Source organism: Gouania willdenowi, chromosome 4, assembly GCF_900634775.1.
Source record: "Gouania willdenowi chromosome 4, fGouWil2.1, whole genome shotgun sequence".
Taxonomy (NCBI): Eukaryota; Metazoa; Chordata; class Actinopteri; order Blenniiformes; family Gobiesocidae; genus Gouania; species Gouania willdenowi.
The window spans coordinates 9,230,252-9,256,762 of NC_041047.1; the positions used below are offsets into that span (position 1 = coordinate 9,230,252).

Sequence of the window (26,511 nt, forward strand, 5' to 3'; positions counted from 1 at the left end):
CCACTTTTCCCTGCTGAAAACAAATTATTTGGGCATAAAGTATTGTTATTGATGAATTATTGTCCAACTCTTAACATTTTAGTCAAATAATTTAAATTTGGCATTTTAAAAAAACATTAAAAAAAAATAAAATAAAAATGTAAGAGGGACTGCCCTCTATAGGTAGAACCTGGCCATTACAATCACATTTTAGTGTTTGATGTTTTGGTGACTTCTTATGTCACAAACCACCACTATTGGCCACGCCCCTCCCATAAAAACTAGCACCTGTTGAGAGAATTGTGAATAGAGACGTATGGTTGGTAGTTAGTATAGCATAGATTGTTCTTTGGAGAATTCATAGCATAGACTCGGGCTGTGTTCGAAATTGAAAACTGACGTATGACTCCTACTAAGTCTGATGTCAATATTAGTATGTAGCGTGTTCACATTAGATAGTATGCAAAGACTGAGTACGTGAGAAATACCCAGATGTATACTATATTGGACCATTTTTTAAGTATGCACGGTGGGCATACTTAACTCTCCCATGATGCATTGCGAGCGGAATGTAAATTTGTCCTGGGACCGGCTTCGAGCTAAAAGTCAAACATCCCCTTTTCAAAACAAAAGCATGTCTTTTTCTAACCCTTTTGTAAATTGGACTCTTGTTTTGAAGTTAACCAGAAGTTTTGTCAGTAGCAATGGTGAGTCTCCAAAATGTCATCATGAAATATTTTTCTGCGAGTTTTATGGATCTGATGACATGTTGATATTCTGCTTGGTCAGTTTCTCACTTAAAATGTTTTCAGAACTTTCAAAGGTGGAGAATCAACGGCGATATTTAGCCTCGGTGTGTTTCAGGTTTTTGTCGTTTGAATTGCATCTTGGGAAACTTGGAAGAATACTTCAGTGGGAACGCTCATCATCCTAATCATACTTTCTCTTTACTGTCAGCTCGTCTATCAAACAGAAAGTTATACCCATAATCTAAAGTAGCACCTCCTGGAATAGTAGGATAATAATAAACGGGTTTGTTTGCTGGTCATCTGCAGAGCTGCATGACGACACACTTCTAGAACCAGGCGTGCAGGAGCAGGGCAACATTTAAAACAGGTATGACTTTTGTCCTTCAGGAACTCCAAGTTAACCAAGTATCATTAAACACCTTCTTCCATTACTCTAGTCGAGCATCAACAGGACGTCAACACAAGCAACTCCATTACTTATGCAGCGATCAATGAACTGTGTATCCTGGTAACCTCAGTAGCTCGTTGTGAAGTTCACTTGCTTTATTACCTACTGTAATTTACCACGAGTCCAATCTTCACATTCTCCATATTTTTTAGGAAAGCAACTTTGAGAACGAAATGTTCCCTCCACGCATTTCCCAATCACTAACAGATGTCATTATAAACAAACATCATGTTATTCATTTCATCTGCTGCTAGTCAATATGGTAGTGTATGAATGTTTCTGATAATACAATATTTAAAGAACCAAATATCTATTTTCCCTTGTTGAAATAACTTGCTTGTTGTGCATTTTAACTGCTTAAATATATATTATTTAGGTTGCTTCTCTATAACTACCAGTTCTTATCTCTGAAGACCCGTTGTATGTTTGCTACATGCCACTGACTCAACACTAGGGTGGTTTACAAAATTAAAGATCGCTTTTTGCCTTGTTCACTTTGACGTTTTAAGCATTTGTAACAAAAATGGAGTCAATTGCTGCACTTTTAGAGGTGGCACGTTTTTTCACAATGTTGGCATTTTTTTCTGTTTTCAGGAATAGTATTTGAACTGTTCTACTGTTCTTACTCATTTAGTATAACTATAGGTAGAAACTATTATTGACCATACTTACCTTTATATCGTTAAAGATTCTAATATCTGCGAGAGTTACGCCTTCTTTGGTTGAGTAATGAAAATTGTGAAAAAATTGTGCCACCATTTAGGGATGTTACATTGGCCACATTTTTTGGTACAGATGTTCAAAATATCAATAGTAACAAGGCAAAATGTGATCTGGCAACATGTGGAAAAAGTTTTTTGTTACCATTATATTGTGAACTACCTTACTCAACGCCCACATTTTGTTGTTACCACATAAAAGTCCAGAAATCACAGTTGCAGTAGTCGGCATGTGGTGTAGCTGATAACTGGCTCAAATGTCTTGCACCAACCAAACATTTGTACAGGGTACGCCCAGCCCAAGAAGATAAAATGTTTTCTCCCAAGTCTCTGGTTCTCACTTGCATGTGAGCTGTTTGCAAGAACAGCAGGCCTGCTGCACAATTTTACTTGTGACCAACTCAGAATAGAATACACTGAAAGAGTATTACTCTTGTCACCTTTCCTCGAAGCTGTTAAATTAAAAAATCAAGGAAGTAGGTAGAGACAAAAACCTTACACCGCTGATTCCTGCCTGCAGATGCTGTACAATATGGCACAGAATGTAATGTGGGTTTCAAAAACTCATAAAGAAATCAAGAAATCAATTACCTGTGCCCCCTTTTAAGTCTTTTCCCACATGACACAATAGCAGCGATGATTGGAATAGAGCATAAGTCAAGGTGCTTAGACATTTCTCATCGGGTGCTGATGGGACAAAGTCAGATCTGCTTTGGTAGGTGGTGTTGGATCAGAACACAACAGTTGGAACAGAGCTCCCTTTGATCACAGCTGAGCGTGGTCCTGCCTGTGAGCTGCTGACAGCTGCGTTTTGTGCGGAACAGTTCTGAACTGAGGCAGGTACAGCAACGTTGGCTCACTGGAAACCTGAGGGCCGAGAAGAGGATGGGACTCCACGGAACCCTCTCTGCTCAAGCTAGAAGTTTTCAATGTGATCCCTGTTGGCTGCTCTTCATCCTCCTCACTCTGTTCATCCTCTGCAGGGAAGTCCATCCCCAGATAGTATAACTCATTCCCATTCTCGTGCTCGGAGGTTTCCGAAAGCTCCTCCACGGAATTGTAGGAGCAGGAACGTCGTGGGTCGACTGTGTACAGCTCCCACAGACCGCTGGGGAAACTTCCAGATATGTCGGAGTTGGCTGAGAAGTTTCCTTCATCGCTGGAACTGCTCCCACTGCTCCCACTGCCTTCCTTGTCATGGAGGTGAATACCCTCCTCCTGGTGCTTTGGATCGGAGTGCTGCACAGTGGCATACGTGACTGATGACTGTGCAGAACTCTCAGCTCCACTCTGGCACTGCTGCACTGGTAAAACCACCTCCTTCTCTGTTACCATAGCGATGGACGATAAGGCTTCAAAGTGGACGACTTCAGGTCCAAACTGTGAAACAGATATGGGTCCATCCGTGGCGTGGTCAGGAGTCAGGCACACCACAGAGGACCGGCGCGTCGTCTTGATTTGATCCATGATAATGACTTTGGAGATTTTCTCTGGAGGCAACAGCAGCGGCCACACAGGTAGACCTTCTGGAGCTCGTACCAAGTGGTGGAATGTGTCCGCCTGCAGGGAAAAAAGGGACAGTGAAGCTTTTATTACATGAACAGAAGACAAAAGACATCGGGAGATTCAAAATGGATTAAAACACAATAACTGCTGCACATTGTATGGATCTCTGGAGGCAGCAGCTCCATTTCCAGCTAAAGTAAATAGAAAGAAAATGATAATAAAAGATTCGGTTAAAGTTTTTAGTGTCACATCAAATCATAAAAAAAAAAGTTTCATTATGTGGAAGTTGAGACGTCGTGTCTCAGGGTCAGTCTGGGGTGTCAAATGTAAAAACTCAGTCACTGTTTCATAGCCGACATATTTGAAACATTTAGCTCACTTTCCTCACATTTAGCAAATTTTTCTGTCATTTCAGACAAATTCATGTAAAACAGCATGTTATATATCATTGTTGAAAATGTGTAAACGTGAAAAACAAATTTAAATTTTACATCTAAATATAAAAGTTACATATAAATATTAAATGTAAATATGAATGTTAAATCTAAATGTTATATCTAAATCTAAACATTAAATTGGTCGCCAAACATAAAGCTAAATGTATAGAAATTATTCAAAGTAGATAATAAACAGATGTTTAAAAAAAAAAAAAATTATTCTAAGTGGGCATGTCAGCGCCTGTCGATCATGCAGCCCTGCCCACACTCCATTTAACAGATGTAAACGTAATAATAATTTAACATTTAGATTTATCATTTAGATCTAACAGTTAGATTTAGATTTAACATTTATATTTAAACTTGTCTTTTATGTGTACACATTACATGAAATTCACACCTAACAATAAAAAGTATAAATCCTCTGTTTGAGAACATTGATTGTGTGTGTGTGCGTGTGTGCGTGCGTGCGCGCCCAGTGCGTACTGATTGTGCTGCACTAATCCTATTTCTCAAATATGATCGTGTTTTGCACTGTCATGCTGTCAAGTACCGTACTCTATTCTAAAGACCAATCTATTATAAATAAATATAAAAAATGAATGGAATGCAAATACACATTTTGGAGTATATTTCACCTTTTTAAAGTCCTCTCCTTTGGCCCATGAGCACATTCTTGGGTTGGGAACGTCTCTCCACACAAACCTTTTCACCCTGTAAAATTAAAAGGTTGGCTTTTATTTTTCTCTCCATCTGTTCAATCAACACGAGGTGCAATTACACCCTGGTCACCTGCTAAATGTCAAACCCCTGATTATTCTTTAAATATCAGCCCTTAGGTTAGATCTCTCTCTCTAACACACACACACACACACACACACACACACACACTCATCTCCAGTTAGTTCTGTAATACGCTAAAATTAAACTCTCAAAAGTAAGTGACTGTTTTTATCATCAGCTGTTTTTTATAGTTGCCAGTTTTTATGGTTTGTTTGTTGCTTACTGGTTCTGAGTGAAGACCGCTGTGACAAACAGAGCAATGGAGAGGAAGGAGACGATCAGTAACATCAGGTATACAGCAGGGTCTCGTCTTGTAGCTGCAAAAAGGGATTAAAACAGCATATGAGAGGACGAAAGGGGAATTATGAATATAATAAAAACAATCATTGTTTTACAACAAAGATGGGCAAGTTTTATCGGAGCAGGGCCACAAAAATGTGACTGTCGGATCCGAGGGCCAAGTTATGAACATTCATGTCAACATTTAGAATAATGATCTGATAGTTAAAACAAAAAAAACAAAAACAAAAGGGTTTGTGTTTTTGTGGTCACTTTGTATATTTTATTGGTATTTTTGGAGTCATGTTGTGTATTTTGTTGTTTTTATGTGTTTTCGTGTTACTGTATTCAGCTTGTGTGTTTTTGGACACTTTATGTCTACTTTTGTATTTCTTTGTTATTTGTTTGTGTTGTGTTGTGCACAGTTTTTGGAGTAAATTTGTGTATTTGTGTTGCCATTTGAGTTTTTGTAGTCATTATATGTATTTTGTTGTGGTTTTGTATATTTCTGGTATAGCTGTATAGGTTTTGTATAGTTTTCTGTCACTCTGTATGTTTTTTCTCTCATTTTGTGCTGTTTCTGAGTCAATTTGTGTTGTATGAGTCATCTCTGTGTGTTTTTGATGTTTTCTATACTTTTTCAGTCATTTCTCTATTTCTTTTTGTGGTCGTCCTCTTTTTGTCATAAATATTGGGTCCTTTTCTGTCATTTTGCGTGTTTTCATGCGTTAACTTATGAGGGCCACACAAACTTAGATTGAGGGCCGTATGTGGCCTCCGGGCCGCCAGTTTCCCATGTTTGTTTTACAACAAAGAACAACGTAAACATTGTTTTACCCAATGTGTACACTGGCTCTGCTTCACCATCAGCGAACACAGCGTACAAGTAAAATCCAAAGTCCCCTGTGCCGAAGAAATCACCTGGTAGGATAAATGAAAACATCTGAAGGAACTGCTCAAATTTAAACAGGGAAACGCTTGTAAAAGAGCAGAGATTTCACCTCTGAGATAAACCGTCTGCTCTGTGTAGGGTAGTCTGCTCCAGGTTTTCCCTCTGGGCTCAGAGACCCCCTCCTCCTCCTCCTTCTGGGTCCTCTGTGGAACCCACTGCACCACCATGAACAGAGGCTTGGAGCTGTTACTCCACAGACTCCACGACACAGAGACACACGAGCTGTTGATCAGCGACACATGGAAGGAACGCACAGAACGATCTGCAGCCCACAGACGCACAGCAGAAGAAAAACAATGGTGTCAGATAATAGGACGGGATTAAGAAACCAACGTACCCTCCAGTAGCTGTATTACACTTTAATCTTCATTATTTGACTTATCTTTAATAATACATTGGATTTAACCAGAAGTAGGAACAAGTCTTCTCAAGTCTTAAGTCATGTCACTAAAGTCCCAAGTCAAGTCCTCAACTGGATTTTACAGGTCTAACCAAGTCATGAGTCCATAATGTACCACCAGCTAGCGCCATTTTACAGAGCAACATTATTCATATAATGATACTGATATAAACGATTAATTACAAAGAACATACAGTATTTGTCAAATAATAGTGAAATATAAATAAAATAGTGTAATTGCTCACTTTATTTGAAGTTTTATACATAAGGCTGACATTATGCCATTTGCATAAATAAGCTGTGATGAAGGCTGTCATGAAGTGTTGTTCGCTAACTTATGACACCTTTGGAGCTATGTTGACATTTTTTAGGTTAGGTGGAGGGTTCTAGTGGGGTTAGGTAGGGTTAGGGTAACAACACTTAATTACAGCCTTCATGACACCTTATTCATGTCAATGACAGATAATGACAGCATAATGTCAGCCTTATGTATTAGACTTCAAGTAAAGAGTTCAAGTTTCGCCATCCACTCCAATATGCAAATTGCCGTGGCTATTGATATGGAAACGTATGAATAGACTGCCAGTCTATTCATACGCAGCACCCCTCATTGGCCAGTTTAGGTGACGTGATAGATGCACCACGTGACTTCACCGTCAGTTTTATTTGAGCTCATACCTATTTTTAGCTACCTTGCTAACCCTTTTATTTTAGCCCTAACCCAGGAAATACCCTAAAATGTAGAAAAGGTCCAGAAAACGTAACCATAGTCCCGGGGGCTATTGATACGTTTCTGTATCAATAGACAATAATGACAGCGTAAAGTCAGTATGAAACTTCAAGTAGAGTGTTACCAATTTAAAAAAATATATTTTTAGTCCAATTTCTTAAAAAATATATAAATGTATGATCATTTCTAATTGACTTAATAATTAATGTCTAATTTTCTTAGAACCAGCGTCCTGTTGCTTTGTGTCATGACTGCTAAATGTACCTGATTATTATTATTATTATTACTATTATTATTATCTTGTTATTTTTATTTAGTTTGCACATATTAGTCTAACTGCTCTTATATTTATGTTTATGCTTCTTTTTTTAATTTATTTTTCTTTATTTTACTTATTTTTCTTTATTTTCTTTATTTTTCTTTATTCTAGTTGATTGTTATTATTTAATGTTACACTACCTGAGAGAGCACAGGTCACCAAAAGAAATTCCTCGTGTGTATTCATACACCCCTGGCCAATAAAGTTGATTCTGATTCTGATTCTGATTCTGATGTAAAAAATTTAATTTAGCGAACGGTCTCATAATTTAGTGAACAACACTTAATAACAGGCCTTCAAGATACCTTTTTCATGTTAATGACAGATAATGACAGCGTAATGTCAGCCTTATGTATAAAACTTCAAATAAAGTGTTACCAAAACTGTTTTTTTACTCTTTCTTTACATTTCTTGGTCACTTACATTTGGGCTGTTTTTCCAGGGTCATGTTGATGTTGTTGGTGGAGCTGCCTTTACTGTTGTAGGCCTCTACAGTCACAGTGATGGGCTCCTGGTCCCATTCAAAGCTATAGGACGCCGCCTCCGCACTGATCTGCTCCCTAATCACAGATCTATCTGCAGTCTGACGCTGAACTACAAATCCATCCACACAGCCGGGAATGGAGAAATGCTGGAAGAGCAGAAAAAGATCAATGAGTGAGTGAGGGCAGAAACAAAACACTGAGTAGCACGCAGGGGAATGAAGTGGCTTGAATGGATTGTGAATGTTTGTTAACCTAAGCTGATTACATGTTGGTGCTGCTGAGATCACTGTAAGAAGCTTGGAACTGCATTCACAATTATTGTCATTTATTGTATATTTTTCAGTCCTGTTTTCTGTTTTGAATCAGCAAAATAAGCCGTTTCGCTATTTCTAGCACAAAGATAGGTAACTTTTATTACAGCAGGGGCCACAAAAAAGAGATCCGTGGGCCACTTTATTAACATTCATGTCAGCATTTAGAATAATGACCAATCTGAGCATTTATACAGTAAAGAACACAGGGTTTGTGTGTTTTTGTCATCATTTTGTCTTTTTTATTTTTTTCCTTTCTGGGATTATGAGCATTTTTATTGTCAATTTGTGTGTTTTTAGAATAATTTTACATGTTTTTGTTGCCATTTCATGTGATTTCAATTTTTCTGTTTTTCATTATTTATTTAGTATTTTTTTCTGTTGTTCTTTTGGGTATTTTTAGTAAATGAATGTTCTTTGTAATTTTGTATGTTTTTTTGTTAACATTTATTTTGTATGTTTTTTTGTAAACACTTATTTTTGTATGCTTTTTGTAAACATTTATTTTGTAATTTTGCTGTTGTATTTTTTCTGTAATTATTTGCGTTACCTTTAGTATCCGCACAAAATTAGGCCCAACATGTGGTCATATGTCTGCTCTAGCAGGTCTTAACGGAGCAGTATATCGACTTTCACAAATGTGACGGATCAGATCACAGATCGTTAAGGAGCAAGTGCTGCTAATGCAACACCACTTTTGCTCAAGTAAAAAAAGACTGTGTGAATAAACGAAATTGAAGTTTTGCATGTCAGCTTTTTTGTTCGATGTTAACTGTACTTGGAACCAGTTTGATAAATTGCGTACATAAATAAAAAATAATAATAATTTGAAACATACCTTCACTTAAATGATTTTCCATCCGTGTTTTCCCAAATTAGAGCGATGCCTTTAAATAGGTGAATTGGTATGTCTTACTGGAAAACAACTTGAAAATAGTCTAAATGATGTGAATCAAAAATAGCAATAAAATAAAATGTAACCACATTCATGATTTGTCTTGTCCATTATTTGCCAGTTTTAACTAATTATTCCTACTTTTTAAAATTGCATTCACTCGTTTTTGCCAATTTTAAGGCAATATTGACACTTTGAACTCTTTCTTTTTTCTTGTTTTTTAACCACTTTTTCTGTCCATTTTTGGTCTCTTTAAATTCCAACTTTTAACCAATGTCTGTGATTTTTAAAATCCCATTTCACCACCTTTTCGGTCACTTTTAATCCATTTTATTTCTGATTAAAACAAGGATTTACATCTTTAGGATGACTATATACTGTGGCCCAAATAACTAACTTCCTGGATAACAGTGGATATTATTCAGATGAATAAATAAATGTGGTTATCACAGATTCCTAGAACAATGGACCATCATTTTACTGACTTTATGGATGGACCCTAAAAAGCTCTCCCCTTTATTTCCCCTTACAGATGGCCCTGTTTCCATAGGACTGTTCCTCAATGTTCATGTCTGTTCAACCACCAAGGTTGAGAACCACTGTCATAAGGAACCATCGAGTTAAAGATGTAAAATACTGGGACTTTGAATAAGAAATAATGAAGGACATACATTTTTATTGGGAGACTGAGGAAATATTTTGATATGCAGATACATTTTGACATAAATAATCAAATATTGCTGCATTTGGTCGGTCGTCTGCTCACAAATATGCTCAGTTTATTTGTTATAATATAACACAGAATTGCGTTTAGAGTTGCTGAGATATTTTTGCTAAATATCTGTCATCAATTTGAATTCAAAGCCAAGATTTTTGCACTTTATTTGTATTATTCTGTATGTGGATTGTTTCAAGATGGAAAGATGTGAAACAAATGTGATATTTCTACTTTTGAAGTACGGTGTTGAACTGCTGAAGTCAGCATCCAATAGGAACATTTCAAAATCCAAATAAAAAGACTGAGAGGGTGACTTCATAATTTATTTTTTTTCATCATCTAAAGCACGTTCAATCCCAATCACAAATGCATCTGCGTTGCTTTGCCTTAACGACAAAGTTTTATTTCACTCTTCATGTTCTCCACTTCACTCTTGGCCTGTTGGAGATCGTCTATTTTCTTCTCCAGCTCAGTGCTCGTCATCTTCTTCTTCCATTCTACAGTCATCTGAGACAAAACAGTATCCAAGATGATTTGGACCTCACACAGTGTGATCTCCATCTGTTCCATTCCACTGTCGGCCTGTTGGACAGCTTTCTTTAAAGAGAGGATCTCCTCATCTTTCTTCTCAAGCTCAGTTCTCGTCTTCTTCTCCCATTCTGCTTCCATCTGACACACCATATCATCACGGACGCTTTTCAACTCACACACTTCGCTCTTCATGTTCTCCACTTCTCTCTTGGCCTGTTGGAGATCGTCCATTAAAGAGAGGATCTCCTCATCTTTCTTATCCAGCTCAGTGCTTGACGTCGTCTTCTTCTTCTTTGTCCTCCTCCTTCTGTTTCTTCCCCTTCCGCTTGTGGCGGCGAGCACCTTCATTTCATTGTTCTCCTTCACCAGAAGCTCAGTTTTTTGTGTTTCTTTCTCCTTTTCCTCAATCAGAGTGAGATGTTGGTTGAGCCTACACACTTCACTCTTCATGTTCTCCACTTCACTCTTGGCCTGCTGGAGATCGTCTATTTTCTTCTCCAGCTCAGTGCTCGTCATCTTCTTCTGCCATTCTACAGTCATCTGAGACACAACAGTATCCAAGATGATTTGGACCTCACACAGTGTGATCTCTATCTGTTCCATTCCACTGTCGGCCTGTTGGACAGCTTTCTTAAAAGTGAGGATCTCCTTATCTTTCTTCCCCAATTCAGTGCTCATCTTCTGCTCCCATTCAGCTTGCATCTGAGACACAGTGTCCTGATGGTGGTGGTTGAGCCTATGCACTTCATGCTCCATGTTCTCCACTCCACTTTCTGCCTGTTGGAGAGCTTTCTTTAAAGAGCGGATTTCCTCATCTTTTCTCACGAGCTCGGTGCTCATCTTCTTCTCCCACGCTCTCATCTGAGACACAGTATCATTCAAGATGCTGTTGAACTCACATTGAATTTCTCTCAGTGAGCTGCTAGACCCGTTGTTCCTCTTTTCACTCTGACTGCAGACCCTCTGCCATCCAAGTCCATCTCCAACCACCTCATCCATGATCCTGATCTACTCTCCAAGCTTTCCTCCCTAAGAAGACTTCTATCAGTCCTTCGTGCAGTCAAGCAGAAAATTCAATACACACTCAATGTGTGCTGCTGGGTCCTTCCACAAGAATCTCTCCCTTTCCGTTAAATAAACTCAATGTGCTTTTATAAACTCAATGCAGTTTAACTTGTAATGAATGTCTCTGAGAACGATTATCAAAGTTACACTGAGCAGGCTCTGATGTTTTAGAACAGTTAGGACTCAAAGTACCTTTGATGTTTTAGAACACCTATTAGTCAAAGTACCTTTGATGTTTTAGAACACTTATTACTCAAAGTACCTTTGATGTTTTAGAACACTTATTACGCAAAGCACCTTTGATGTTTTAGAACACTTATTACTCAAAGTACAGAATGTTCCAAATGTTCCATATGAACAGGGGGATAAAAGAAGAGATTAATTAGGACCGTACCATTCTATTTATTCATGTCAAACAGAAAAAGCTTGCGGTATGTGTGTTAATGATAGCGCAACTGACTCAGTATGTCAGTTCTACATTCGTCATGTCTAGTTAAAAGCATGTTTCTTTATGAACGTGTAACGTAGTGTTAGGATGGTTCATGTTTGAGCAGTAATTCATAGTGGTCAGTGTGTAGTGTTCAGTGTTGTGCTAGTTACTGAAAAAAGTAACTAGTTACCATTACTAGTTACTTCATTCACAAAGTAACTCAGTTACTATTTTGATTACTTACACAAAAAAGTAATGCGTTACTGGAAAAAGTAACTTTTGAGTTACTTAGAATTAAAGAATGTATTATTTATTTTGGGTAATTTGTGTCCATACAGCTTCATATTAGTGCTGTAATAATATAATAATCCACTCTTGATCAACTGCTATAAAACAGCCATAAATGATGTGCATATAAAACACAAAACAGCTTCTCCAAAATTAAAACAGTAATTTTTCAGCCTTAGCACAGTAATGTAATGTAAGCTGTACATATTCCAGGTGCACATTCTGCTGTTGAAAATGCTTATAAAAATAAATGTGGAAAAACTAATTCACAGAATTTTTCTCAGCTACACAATGCTAAACATATTAGGAAAAAAGAAAAAAGAAAAGAAAAAAAAAACATAGGCTAATGAGCTGCTGTTAGCAGTAACTCAGCAGTCGCGACAGGCTGCATATTTACAACAACATACCGTGCAATAGTTTGGCTGACCTGTTCCTGGATAACAGTCACAGTCCGTTAAATTCCAGCCGCAGCGTTAGCTTAGCTTCACTGATGCATCTTTTGGAGACAAAAATAATCAGTGTATTTCCACTCTGAGAAGCTTGTCCTGCTCTCGCATTGACTCGCCATGATTGGCGCACGTGATGTAAACACAAACACACTGACAATGCTTCTTCTTCTACTGTTTTATTGTGTTTGGCACGGCATACCGCAAAAATATGTAGCGCCACTGTAAACAGGAAGTACACTGCTGCTAGCAAAGTAACGAACAAACGCACCATATTGTAATGATAACGGCGTTATTTCTTTAGAAAAATATTGCGTTACAGTACTAGTTACTGTCAAAAGTGATGTTGGGGCAGTAACGTGTTACCGCCCAAAACTGGTAGTGTTGTTACTCAGGCTGCTATTCAGTTAAGCTAATAAAATGAGGCCGAGCTAGCGTGGGCTATTTTTCTTTAAAATAGGTAAAATTTTAAAGCTTTCTATTATGTCATGCCATAGAAATTAGTCGCAAGGGTTAATTTTGATACCAGTAGATTGTAATAACAGTCGTAATCAAGTGCGTTTTTAGAATAACGGTTTCACAGTTTACCCTGGGAAATATGAAAATATCGTTTGAGTTATTATTGTATTTGTGTGTCCATTAAAAAGGATGGCATGGTTAGTCTTATTTAGCAGAGGTTCATCATAATGTAAATTAAAACTGTACACGTTTTAAATGTAGATTTGAAGGTTTTGTGTCGATTGTTACATAGAAATCATTCTCTGACCAAATTGTATGTGTTATTAATCCGTGTAAATCCCAAAACTGTGGGAAATGAAGGGTTAAAAAAACTGCTTAAGGTAAGATTGTATTAACATGAGTGTTACTTCAAAAACAAATCAAAATCACTGGACTGATGTGCTTCCTTGTTAAGGAGCAAGTGCTGCTAATGCAACACCACTTTTGCTCAAGTAAAAAAAGACTGTGTGAATAAACGAAATTGAAGTTTTGCATGTCAGCTTTTTTGTTCGATGTTAACTGTACTTGGAACCAGTTTGATAAATTGCGTACATAAATAAAAAATAATAATAATTTGAAACATACCTTCACTTAAATGATTTTTAATCCGTGTTTTCCCAAATTAGAGCGATGCCTTTAAATAGGTGAATTGGTATGTCTTACTGGAAAACAACTTGAAAATAGTCTAAATGATGTGAATAAAAAATAGCAATAAAATAAAATGTAACCACATTCATGATTTGTCTTGTCCATTATTTGCCAGTTTAAACTAATTATTCCTACTTTTTAAAATTGCATTCACTCGTTTTTGCCAATTTTAAGGCAATATTGACACTTTGAACTCTTTCTTTTTTCTTTTTTTTTAACCACTTTTTCTGTCCATTTTTGGTCTCTTTAAATTGCAACTTTTAACCAATGTCTGTGATTTTTAAAATCCCATTTCACCACCTTTTCGGTCACTTTTAATCCATTTTATTTCTGATTAAAACAAGGATTTACATCTTTAGGATGACTATATACTGTGGCCCAAATAACTAACTTCCTGGATAACAGTGGATATTATTCAGATGAATAAATAAATGTGGTTATCACAGATTCCTAGAACAATGGACCATCATTTTACTGACTTTATGGATGGACCCTAAAAAGCTCTCCCCTTTATTTCCCATTACAGATGGCCCTGTTTCCATAGGACTGTTCCTCAATGTTCATGTCTGTTCAACCACCAAGGTTGAGAACCACTGTCATAAGGAACCATCGAGTTAAAGCTGTAAAATACTGGGACTTTGAATAAGAAATAATGAAGGACATACATTTTTATTGGGAGACTGAGGAAATATTTTGATATGCAGATACATTTTGACATAAATAATCAAATATTGCTGCATTTGGTCGGTCGTCTGCTCACAAATATGCTCAGTTTATTTGTTATAATATAACACAGAATTGCGTTTAGAGTTGCTGAGATATTTTTGCTAAATATCTGTCATCAATTTGAATTCAAAGCCAAGATTTTTGCACTTTATTTGTATTATTCTGTATGTGGATTGTTTCAAGATGGAAAGATGTGAAACAAATGTGATATTTCTACTTTTGAAGTACGGTGTTGAACTGCTGAAGTCAGCATCCAATAGGAACATTTCAAAATCCAAATAAAAAGACTGAGAGGGTGACTTCATAATTTATTTTTTTTCATCATCTAAAGCACGTTCAATCCCAATCACAAATGCATCTGCGTTGCTTTGCCTTAACGACAAAGTTTTATTTCACTCTTCATGTTCTCCACTTCACTCTTGGCCTGTTGGAGATCGTCTATTTTCTTCTCCAGCTCAGTGCTCGTCATCTTCTTCTTCCATTCTACAGTCATCTGAGACAAAACAGTATCCAAGATGATTTGGACCTCACACAGTGTGATCTCCATCTGTTCCATTCCACTGTCGGCCTGTTGGACAGCTTTCTTTAAACAGAGGATCTCCTTATCTTTCTTCTCCAATTCAATGCTTGTTGTCTTCTCCCATTCAGCTTGTATCTGAGACACAGTGTCCTGATGGTGGTGGTTGAGCCTATGCACTTCATGCTCCATGTTCTCCACTCCACCTTCTGCCTGTTGGAGAGCTTTCTTTAAAGAGAGGATCTCCTCATCTTTCTTCTCAAGCTCAGTTCTCGTCTTCTTCTCCCATTCTGCTTCCATCTGACACACCATATCATCACGGACGCTTTTCAACTCACACACTTCGCTCTTCATGTTCTCCACTTCTCTCTTGGCCTGTTGGAGATCGTCCATTAAAGAGAGGATCTCCTCATCTTTCTTATCCAGCTCAGTGCTTGACGTCGTCTTCTTCTTCTTTGTCCTCCTCCTTCTGTTTCTTCTCCTTCCGCTTGTGGCGGCGAGCACCTTCATTTCATTGTTCTCCTTCACCAGAAGCTCAGTTTTTTGTGTTTCTTTCTCCTTTTCCTCAATCAGAGTGAGATGTTGGTTGAGCCTACACACTTCACTCTTCATGTTCTCCACTTCACTCTTGGCCTGCTGGAGATCGTCTATTTTCTTCTCCAGCTCAGTGCTCGTCATCTTCTTCTGCCATTCTACAGTCATCTGAGACACAACAGTATCCAAGATGATTTGGACCTCACACAGTGTGATCTCTATCTGTTCCATTCCACTGTCGGCCTGTTGGACAGCTTTCTTAAAAGTGAGGATCTCCTTATCTTTCTTCCCCAATTCAGTGCTCATCTTCTGCTCCCATTCAGCTTGCATCTGAGACACAGTGTCCTGATGGTGGTGGTTGAGCCTATGCACTTCATGCTCCATGTTCTCCACTCCACTTTCTGCCTGTTGGAGAGCTTTCTTTAAAGAGCGGATTTCCTCATCTTTTCTCACGAGCTCAGTGCTCATCTTTTTCTCCCACGCTCTCATCTGAGACACAGTATCATTCAAGATGCTGTTGAACTCACATTGAATTTCTCTCAGTGAGCTGCTAGACCCGTTGTTCCTCTTTTCACTCTGACTGCAGACCCTCTGCCATCCAAGTCCATCTCCAACCACCTCATCCATGATCCTGATCTACTCTCCAAGAAGACTTCTATCAGTCCTTCGTGCAGTCAAGCAGAAAATTCAATACACACTCAATGTGTGCTGCTGGGTCCTTTCACAAGAATCTCTCCCTTTCCGTTAAATAAACTCAATGTGCTTTTATAAACTCAATGCAGTTTAACTTGTAATGAATGTCTCTGAGAACGATTATCAAAGTCACACTGAGCAGGCTCTGATGTTTTAGAACACCTATTAGTCAAAGTACCTTTGATGTTTTAGAACACTTATTACGCAAAGTACCTTTGATGTTTTAGAACACTTATTACTCAAAGTACAGAATGTTCCAAATGTTCCATATGAACAGGGGGATAAAAGAAGAGATTAATTAGGACCGTACCATTCTATTTATTCATGTCAAACAGAAAAAGCTTGCGGTATGTGTGTTAATGATAGCGCAACTGACTCAGTATGTCAGTTCGACATTCGTCATGTCTAGTTAAAAGCATGTTTCTTTATGCACGTGTAACGTAGTGTTAGGATGGTTCATGTTTGAGCAGTAATTCATAGTGGTCAGTGTGTAGTGTTCAGTGTTGTGCTAGTTACTGAAAAAAGTAACTAGTTACCATTACTAGTTACTTCATTCACAAAGTAACTCAGTTACTATTTTGATTACTTACACAAAAAAGTAATGAGTTACTGGAAAAAGTAACTTTTGAGTTACTTAGAATTAAAGAATGTATTATTTATTTTGGGTAATTTGTGTCCATACAGCTTCATATTAGTGCTGTAATAATATAATAATCCACTGTTGATCAACTGCTATAAAACAGCCATAAATGATGTGCATATAAAACACAAAACAGCTTCTCCAAAATTAAAACAGTAATTTTTCAGCCTTAGCACAGTAATGTAATGTAAGCTGTGCATATTCCAGGTGCACATTCTGCTGTTGAAAATGCTTATAAAATAAATGTGGAAAAACTAATTCACAGAATTTTTCTCAGCTACACAATGCTAAACATATTAGGAAAAAAAAAAAAAGAAAAGAAAAAAAAAACATAGGCTAATGAGCTGCTGTTAGCAGTGACTCAGCAGTCGCGACAGGCTGCATATTTACAACAACATACCGTGCAATAGTTTGGCTGACCTGTTCCTGGATAACAGTCACAGTCCGTTAAAATCCAGCCGCAGCGTTAGCTTAGCTTCACTGATGCATCTTTTGGAGACAAAAATAATCAGTGTATTTCCACTCTGAGAAGCTTGTCCTGCTCTCGCATTGACTCACCATGATTGGCGCACGTGATGTAAACACAAACACACTGACAATGCTTCTTCTTCTACTGTTTTATTGTGTTTGGCACGGCATACCGCAAAAATATGTAGCGCCACTGTAAACAGGAAGTACACTGCTGCTAGCAAAGTAACGAACAAACGCACCATATTGTAATGATAACGGCGTTATTTCTTTAGAAAAATATTGCGTTACAGTACTAGTTACTGTCAAAAGTGATGTTGGGGCAGTAACGCGTTACCGCCCAAAACTGGTAGTGTTGTTACTCAGGCTGCTATTCAGTTAAGCTAATAAAATGAGGCCGAGCTAACGTGGGCTATTTTTCTTTAAAATAGGTACAATTTTAAAGCTTTCTATTATGTCATGCCATAGAAATTAGTCGCAAGGGTTAATTTTGATACCAGTAGATTGTAATAACAGTCGTAATCAAGTGCGTTTTTAGAATAACGGTTTCACAGTTTACCCTGGGAAATATGAAAATATCGTTTGAGTTATTATTGTATTTGTGTGTCCATTAAAAAAGGATGGCATGGTTAGTCTTATTTAGCAGAGGTTCATCATAATGTAAATTAAAACTGTACACGTTTTAAATGTAGATTTGAAGGTTTTGTGTCGATTGTTACATAGAAATCATTCTCTGACCAAATTGTATGTGTTATTAATCCGTGTAAATCCCAAAACTGTGGGAAATGAAGGGTTAAAAAAACTGCTTAAGGTAAGATTGTATTAACATGAGTGTTACTTCAAAAACAAATCAAAATCACTGGACTGATGTGCTTCCTTGTTAATTTTGTTAGTGGCATAAACTGAACCTAAAGACGTACGAGTGTTGTGTTTACCTCAAACAGCAGCGTGATGTTTGTCGATTTTCCAAACACATTCTCTCGCTGGATTCTCCAAAAATCAGGACCACGTTCAGGGACTGGAGAGGAAATCAACATTAGTGCTGATGATATTTGATATATTTCCAAAAGATCAAAATGTGACTTCAGGCGTTCTTGCTCATTAAAGTTATGACTTTGCAAAATTCCTGTCAGGTGTGAAGCTAATGGTGTTTTTACCTCTGCCGTTTTGAGGCTTAGAATCCACTGCATGACTCCAGTTACTCCAGTATCTCATGCCGGTGGTGCGCCTACACTGAACCTGAACCACGTACACCTTGCACATATTGGGCACCACTACCTCCACCCTGTGAATCCACACAGGCTCCAGGACCTGGAAGCACAACATGGTTAAGCTTCTTTGGGGAAAACAACCAAAAGAAAAGTATTTGTAATTTTTGGAGGGGACAGAAATAAACGGAAGCAATTTGAAAGCATGTCTCTAATTTCCCAAAAAATTTTTCAATCATGAGAGTTGCACTTTAATGTCATGTCACTGTAACTTTGTACTCTCCGTTGCTCGGAAATCAAAGTCTGTTTCGGATCAAAACAACGATCAGTAAGCAGGAACGATCAGAAAACTGCCTGCAGCAATACATTTGTAGCACGTGTTATAGAACGTACGTCGACTTAAATGTTCCATGCTTTGAATAAAGGCTAAAAACTCAACATATTTATCAACCCTGTGTGAAAACGGATGCAAATTTGAGTTTACATTTGGTCGTACGACAGGACCAATCATGAAAAATTCATATTTGACTAACCCAAATACGAATTTGGATTAGGTGTTGATTAATCTGGCGGCTGAATTCGATCGTCAATAACTCTTTGCGCCCTTTGCATGATAAAAATCGGCATCCTCACAACTGAGGTGGAGCAAAACTAAGATATGCTTTTTGAATGTGTGAAAACTGGAATTAAAGATGCACATGTAAACGCTATATGGAAGAGGATCAGCTACTGAGCAGGTGACGTCTGCCCCCCTGTGTGCTCTGCAAGCAACTTCACATCAAATCTGAATATACGAACGGTTGATAAAGGAGGGCCCAGGTGTGGTCTTACCCCCCAGTCTGGCTGGGCTTTCATGTTGGAGGACAAACAATATCGAATCTGACACTGAAGACCTTCGGCAGGCAGGGACGGGGGCTCCCAGGTGATGTTCAGGACTCTGCTGCTCTGACTGACGGCCCTCACGTTGGTGGGTGGATGAGGTTTGACTGCAGGGAGGGGGGCAAAATGAAGCTTTTTCATGACAGTGATAAAGACATGGCATAATAACGTACTACTCATACTAAGTCTGACGTTAAAATTAGCATGTAGTGTGTTCACATTAGACAGTATGGAAAGATTGAGTTCGCGAGAAATACCCAGATGTATACCGTATCTAGACATTTTTGAAGTATGCACGGTGGTCACACGAGTCATACTCAACTGCCCCAGGATTTATTGCGAGCGGAATGTAGAACCGGCTTCAAGCTAAAAATCAAACATCGCTTTTTCAAAACAAAATCTTCTTAGCTATTAGTTTTTTAACCCTTTTGTAAATAGGGCTCTTGTTTTGAAGGTAACAGGAAGTTTTGTCAGTAGCACAATGACGAGTCCCTGAAAATCTCTGAAATGTGTTTTCGTGAGTTTAATGGATCAAATGAGCACATGTTGATATTCTACTTGGTCACTTTCTCACTTCAAACAATTTTAGAACTTTCAAAGGTGGAAAATCAACAGAGATATTCAGCCTCAGTGTGATTCAGGTTTTTGTTGTTGTGGGTTTGAAATGCATCTTGGGAAACTTGGAAGTATAATTCAGTGGGAACGGTGACCATCCTAAGCATACTAATAGTATATAGTAGACAGTATATACTCACGGAGCATGTATTGCATGGTATGGGGTATGCCATTTTGAATACATAGTGTAGGCCTCATAGATCAATAAATCAAAGGTTTTTTGTCAAAAAAAAAAGAGAATTTCCTTAGAAAGGTTGAAATTGCAGCTTTAAAGTTTATGACTCCACTATCAATCTCCGTTTGTTGACAAATAGTAATTTGACGCGAAGTTTGGAAACTTGTTGGGCATTGCATTGTGGGATTTTGAATCCCGTAGAAGAATGCAAAGACGGGGCAGAAGCAGAAAAGTAATTCTTAGGATTTTGTGATTCTTCGTCGGACAGGGAGGACAATTATTCACCTTTCATTCTCGTTCTGCTTTGTTTATCATTTTCCCTGTGATATGAATTCATAACCATTGTTTTGTTTTTCTCTTTAATCCATGGAAAGAGCAGAAATGTAATTTTGGCAGTAACTTTGGAGGCACACTGGTATCAGTAGATTTAGTTCTTAAAATGCTATTTATTGTCTACAGCAGCTTTAAAGCATGATCAGAGAATAAACCCACTTTTGAATCATTTTCTCTGAGTTTGCTTCATAAATAAACTCTGGGGAAGTTAATGGTGGCCTTGCTTGGAGATTTATCCTAAAAAACAGCCACTGCATGGGTGCATGCTCTCACTAGATTGGGGTGTCAAACTCATTTTAGTTCAGGGGCCAAACATAGTGGTATGTAGTAGTTTGATTATAAGTAGGCCGCTGATTTAAGGCGGGAAAACGAACAATAATCTCCCCAAGTTTGCTCTTCGATGATACATTAACTATGTAAGGAGCCAACAATATCCAAGCAATATTTCAGTCCCTGCAGAATTGCAGGTTTTTCTCTTTTACATTTCATTGTGACTAATTTATATTTAATTTCAGGAAATTATGAGCAGTAGTTTCAGGAAAATTGAGTCCTTTGAACAATTTTAGATTTAAAATGACTGCACGTGATAAAAGTGTGGGAAAATTGCGATCCTCCAAATATTGTAGAGTTTATTATATTTGTGTATTTAGAAGGGCCTAGAGATCTACATCTGTATTATTTGGTAATTTACACAATAACTCGTGTTTTTTATGTCTTGTGGGCCAAATTGGATGATCTAAAGGGTCGGATTTGACCCCCGGGCCTTGAGTTTGACACATATGGACTAGATAAACTCAATGAAAGTTGGTTTCTTTATGATTCTATTTTAAGAGTTTATTCTAAAGTGAACTATCAACTGATGTACTGATATGGCCTAACATGCGAGTGCCTCCTTCTCACCGTGATCTATGGGTGACAGGTAGACGGGCTTGGACCTGATGGGGCCCAGTTGGGATGGGACCTCCAGCCACAGTTTGTAGCAGTTCATCCGCAGAGGCTGGATCTTGCAGGTGGAGCTGAAAGGAGTGCACGCAGGCCCAAGGGCACCAACCTCCTCACCCACTCTCTCCTTCTCCTCCATCTCGTCACAAGTCATATCTGCCCACCTGCATGGAAACAAACAAAGAGTGAAAACAGATCAGGCTAGACTAGAGTTAGAGTGATGAGCTGCTGTAAAACTCCTGAAACACTGTTTGACTTCATTTTCCAGTGAAACAACAAAACAACAAAAAGCTTCCAATGGTTGGACAAAAACAGCGTCTAATTTGGTTTTGTTTTAGGTGAATTTACTTATGTATATTTTTCAATCCTGTTTTCTGTTTTGAATCAGAAAAATATGATGATCTGCTATTTCTAGAGAAAAGATAAGGAACTTTTATCACAGTGGGGGCCACAAAAAACCAAAAAGTCAGCATTTAGAATAATGCTAAACATTTATACAGGAACGAACAAAAGGTTTGTGTGTTTTTTTTTTTTTTCCTTTCCGTGTTTATGGAGTGATTTTGGAGTGAGCATTTTTATTGTCATTTTTGTGTATTTTGTCATTATGTGTGATTTTGGAATCATTTTATGTGTATTTGTTGCCATTTGATGCGTTTTTGAAGTAAAACGCATCAAATGATACGGAGAAAAAGGACAGTGAGGAGGAGTAACAACAGGAACAATGACTGTAGACGAGAACACATCACATAAAAAAGGAAAAAAAACATTAATGAAAAGATGAAATTATGGTATGAAGAAGATAAGAATGTTTGACCAGGGAAGAAACGAGGTTTGATGTAAAATTATCTGCGTTCAAACCAGGGGACGGATCTAGATAAGCAAAATGCTTTTTTCCGTTGCCCTTTCCGGCATGCAAAAAAGACAAAAAAAAAAAAAAAAAAAAACGAAGATATGATTTTGCTCTGAATGTCAAAGTGAATTTCTGTGATTGCAACCATGTCGGAAATTAACTGAATAAATAAATAAAATAAAAATAAATTTTGTGTATTTTTGTTGTATTTTGGGTTTTTTTTCTGGTTATTTTGTGTATTTTTTGTAAACATTTATTTTTGTAATTTGAGCTGCAGTAAAACTCCTGTAACACTGTTTGACTTCCTTTTCCAGTGAAACAACAATAAAACAAAAAGCTTCCAATGGGTGGACAAAGCAATGTGTTTTTTAGGTCATTTTAATTCTCGGTACACAACACTTGGTGATTTCTAAGCTTTTACCACATCGTGTCTGAAGTGTTTGTGTGCACGTGTTCACTTTATCACTGAAAAAAGTGGAATATATTTGCTGCTTTACTTGGAGCGAAATATGGGGGTGGTCCACTGTGTGTTTGTCCATCTGCATTCCATGGCATCGATGTCTCCACTGGTTTCACAGCTTATGTTAATGAAAGCCCCTGGAAAAAAACACACATAGGGAATCCTCGTAAGGACACGCAAAGAAAAATATCCTTACTTTAGAGGTTTGAACATTACTTTGTTCATGGGTTTATATGCATTACCTTGTACATAGATCTGGCTGTAAGGTATGCTCCAGTTCTGAGTGCACTGCAGCACATCATACAACCGGTTCTCAGAAGGATGCACTGTGATCTGGCTGACCTGGTGAAGGTGTAACAAGTTTAAATATTGACAAAAACTGCTTTCTGGAACATACATAGGCAACTAGCAACCACATGCGGCCCTCGCTGAACTGCATAAATGGCTCTAAAATCTTTCTAAAAACTAAACATAAAAAAATAATGGGGTAAAAAAAAGCTTAACTACACAAAATGACCCCAAAAACACAAAATCACCAGGAAAAAAAGACAGAGGAATAAAATACACAAGTTTATGCTGAAAACACACAAGATAACTACAAATATGCACAAAAATAACTGCAAAGAAACAAAACGACACCAAAAGTACACAAACACTCCAAAAACACTAGGGGCCTGTACTACGAAGCTGGATTACCTCTTATCGCACTAACTTCCGGGATTTACACAGTGTCCTGTGCTACGATGCTGGCTAACTTCTTACTGGGCTAAATCACCATGGTAACTTAGGCTGAACACCTAAACAGGTCGGGACCAGGTTTTGTTCTGACTAGGATCTGAGCAAGTACAAAAGTCCCAATAATCTCCCGCTTTTACGCATTAACAGTGTTGGCAGCTTCCTTTTGTCCTGCTTTTTCTGCATCAACAGTGTTGCTTTTGGTCTAAATTATGGATTTTATTTATTTATATTGTTAAAGAATTATTCCTAAATAGTAACGTAAGTTGCTCTACACAGTTTCTCCGTGTTTGTGGTCGGTCTGACGCTGCAATCTGCACCCGTTTCACGTGAACACGCACGTAGCCTGGCTGAAATCCTCTCTCTTCAGTGAACGTGTTTATATCCTGCTTCATAGTACAGGTGCTCAGTGACAAAGAAGGTTTGGTTAGGTGAAGCCCGCTAACAGAGTGATATCCCAAATATACATATCCAGCTTCATAGTACAGGCCCTAAATAACAACAGAACTACACATAATGACTCCAAAAAGACATCAAACCCTTTGTTCTACCCTGTATTACTGTTCAGATTAGTCATTATCCTAAATGCTGACATCAAATCGTTGCCCACTACTGTTCGAGAATGTAAATAAGTGTGTACTTTCTTACCCACTGGCTGACTGGGTGGCTGTGATGTAGAGGCTCCAGAAAGTTGAGCCTCCACAGGGCCGTGCTAGCGTTGGTGCTGTGGTCGTTGAGCACACAGTAAACGGTGACGTTCTCCCCGGGTCGTACCACAACTTTCTCAGGAATGTAGCTCACGACTGCAAACACAGGAAACATTACTGTCACTAGCTATTTCCTGTTCTTCAGACTTTAAAACATGTTGTTAAATTTAGAAATCACAACAACAAAAACAGATTTGATGCCTTGCATGATATCAAATATCAAATAATTAAATTCCACTGTGTGACAATACCTCAATACAACAATATGTTACAATGTTTCGCCCTAGCGATACGTTATCAATTCATTGGCGCAAAACATCGATATTTATTTTATATATATATATATATATATTTATGTATATATATATATATATCCTTCCTATTACACAAATTAAGTACAGGGCCCTATAAAATCCACGTTAACGGAATCGCGGACAAAATTAAATGGACAGAATTGGCATGAAATGCATTACTGTGAGAAGGAAGAACCTTTTTTATGGGGAATACATGTTTCTGGGGAGCGCTTATTAGGAACGCCGCTCTCCTCCTCCCGTCTTGGCTGTATTAAACAGCGCCTAAACACCTGAAACCCCATTTAAACTGCCAAAAAACTATGCAAATCATCACTGACTCCTAAATACAGAGCCCACCGGTGCCTGCTTAACTTTAATGTGCCTCTGAAACTCCGTCCGTTTCTCGTGTAGAACAGCAGCGCTCTATGCAGCAATGGATCCGGTGCAGTAGATGAATTCTGAATTTCTTAAGTGACACAAAAATCTTCATCTATCGTGGATGAAATTTCCCACGATATATAGATTATTGATGTATTGTCTTATCCTGCGATATCAACGTTATCGTGTGGTATATCATATTGTGAGGTACCTGGTGATACCAGCCCTACTTCTCAGGTACAATATATGTTTAAATTCCAAAGAGAATGGGACTCGAATGAAGATCTGTATCTGTTTTATTTTATTGTATTATTTGTTTATTTATTTCCAGCAATTTAATACAAACAGAAAACATTTTGTAGTATGTGCACATACATTTTTTCCATTTGTAGCCTACATGGCTAATATACATGGTATGTATTAACATAAATACTGTAGATGTACATAAATACACTGCTCGATTATGTAATACAACATTATCATACTATTATAACTACAATATTTTGGATTATTCTTATTATTGACTTTTAGTTTGCATATAAACATTCTTGTGTTAGTGACTTTAAGTATTGGCATTTCAAACTGTAATATTTGATAATTGTAAATGAAAAAACTAATGTTATTACATGTTATTACAACATGATGTTCTTAATTTCCAGCTGAATTACTTATGTTAATTAAACTCTTGATTGTGTACGAACCCTGGTTGCGTAATCTTCATTTACTAGCAGTCTTTACATTATTTTCTGTTTTTATATCTATTATTAATCAGCTTTGTACAGGCATCTAAGTATATATTTTGAACATATGAGTCACATGGTGTGATTAGTGGACGGTGTCGCTGACCTTGATGTTGAACTGTGATTCAGGGTCTAGTGACGTTGGCTGTATGGAAATGAGCTCTTTATCAACGACTCTGGCTAATGATGTGGCTTCACGTTAGGACATAAATCAACCTGAGAGACCATCTACGTCTCTCAGTCAGTCACAACTGCTCAGCTTCAAAGCTGCGGTGCTACAATGAGTCAGTTTGAGCAATGACAGCTTGATTATTAATGTTCTATTGAATAAAAGTCCAGAAAGTGAAAGTCAGAGGTTTTTTTCCTCCAAACCATTAAGTCCATTTCAGTGATGGTAAACCACGTTACATTATACATGCTTCGGTAGTAAGTACAACATACAAATGCATAATAAATCAGAATGTGGTTATTTCTTCTTTTTTTTCAATTGTGATCAGGGTTGGGGTAAATGACATTTTTCTAAGTTTTTTAATTTTTCCAATTACAAAGATTATTTTCACCCTTAAAGTAAATTTGATGTAATTTTTTTTAATTTTTAAATCAAATTATTTAATTTGATGTCATTTTTTATTTCAAACATGAACACAACAGCAGTGTATTTACCACAGTTAAAATAATAATAATAATAATAATAATAATAATAATAATAATAATAATAATAATAATAATAATAATAATAATAATAATGAGAATAAATAGTTACAAAATCCTGCACGTGAAGCCTGTACATGTTTGAAAATTACAATTATGTCCTCAATTACTAAAGTACTATTAATCACAATTACTGATCATTTAATAAATAACAACATAAAACCTTCCCCTTGTGTTAGCTTTCTGTTAGCATCTCTTGTAAGCTTTGACCCATGTCTTAAATCAGCTGTAAAATACACTAAACAAATAATATCTATCATCTAATTAGTTTTTAATCTCTTGGTTACCTTT

The 26,511-nt window shown here is 37.4% G+C and overlaps 1 protein-coding gene across 5 annotated transcripts in view; it reads right to left on the reverse strand.

Moving 5' to 3' along the window:
- Nucleotides 1-557: 557 nt before the first annotated feature.
- Nucleotides 558-26,511, reverse strand: part of lepr (leptin receptor) — a 57,227-nt gene continuing 31,273 nt past the window's right edge. For 4 of the 5 annotated variants that reach the window (XM_028444558.1, XM_028444557.1, XM_028444555.1 and 1 more), the window contains 14 exons: nucleotides 24,040-24,194; nucleotides 22,899-22,998; nucleotides 22,694-22,793; nucleotides 21,305-21,510; nucleotides 19,234-19,388; nucleotides 18,352-18,505; nucleotides 18,130-18,212; nucleotides 17,147-17,152; nucleotides 7,725-7,932; nucleotides 5,902-6,114; nucleotides 5,738-5,821; nucleotides 4,845-4,938; nucleotides 4,477-4,552; nucleotides 558-3,455 (listed from right to left, as the gene is read on the reverse strand). In XM_028444558.1, coding sequence (XP_028300359.1) covers nucleotides 2,661-3,455; nucleotides 4,477-4,552; nucleotides 4,845-4,938; nucleotides 5,738-5,821; nucleotides 5,902-6,114; nucleotides 7,725-7,932; nucleotides 17,147-17,152; nucleotides 18,130-18,212; nucleotides 18,352-18,505; nucleotides 19,234-19,388; nucleotides 21,305-21,510; nucleotides 22,694-22,793; nucleotides 22,899-22,998; nucleotides 24,040-24,194 — 2,429 coding nt within the window. In that variant the 3' untranslated portion in view covers nucleotides 558-2,660. The remainder of the gene's footprint in view (nucleotides 3,456-4,476; nucleotides 4,553-4,844; nucleotides 4,939-5,737; nucleotides 5,822-5,901; nucleotides 6,115-7,724; nucleotides 7,933-17,146; nucleotides 17,153-18,129; nucleotides 18,213-18,351; nucleotides 18,506-19,233; nucleotides 19,389-21,304; nucleotides 21,511-22,693; nucleotides 22,794-22,898; nucleotides 22,999-24,039; nucleotides 24,195-26,511) is intronic. The other variant, XM_028444560.1, reaches the window with a different exon arrangement.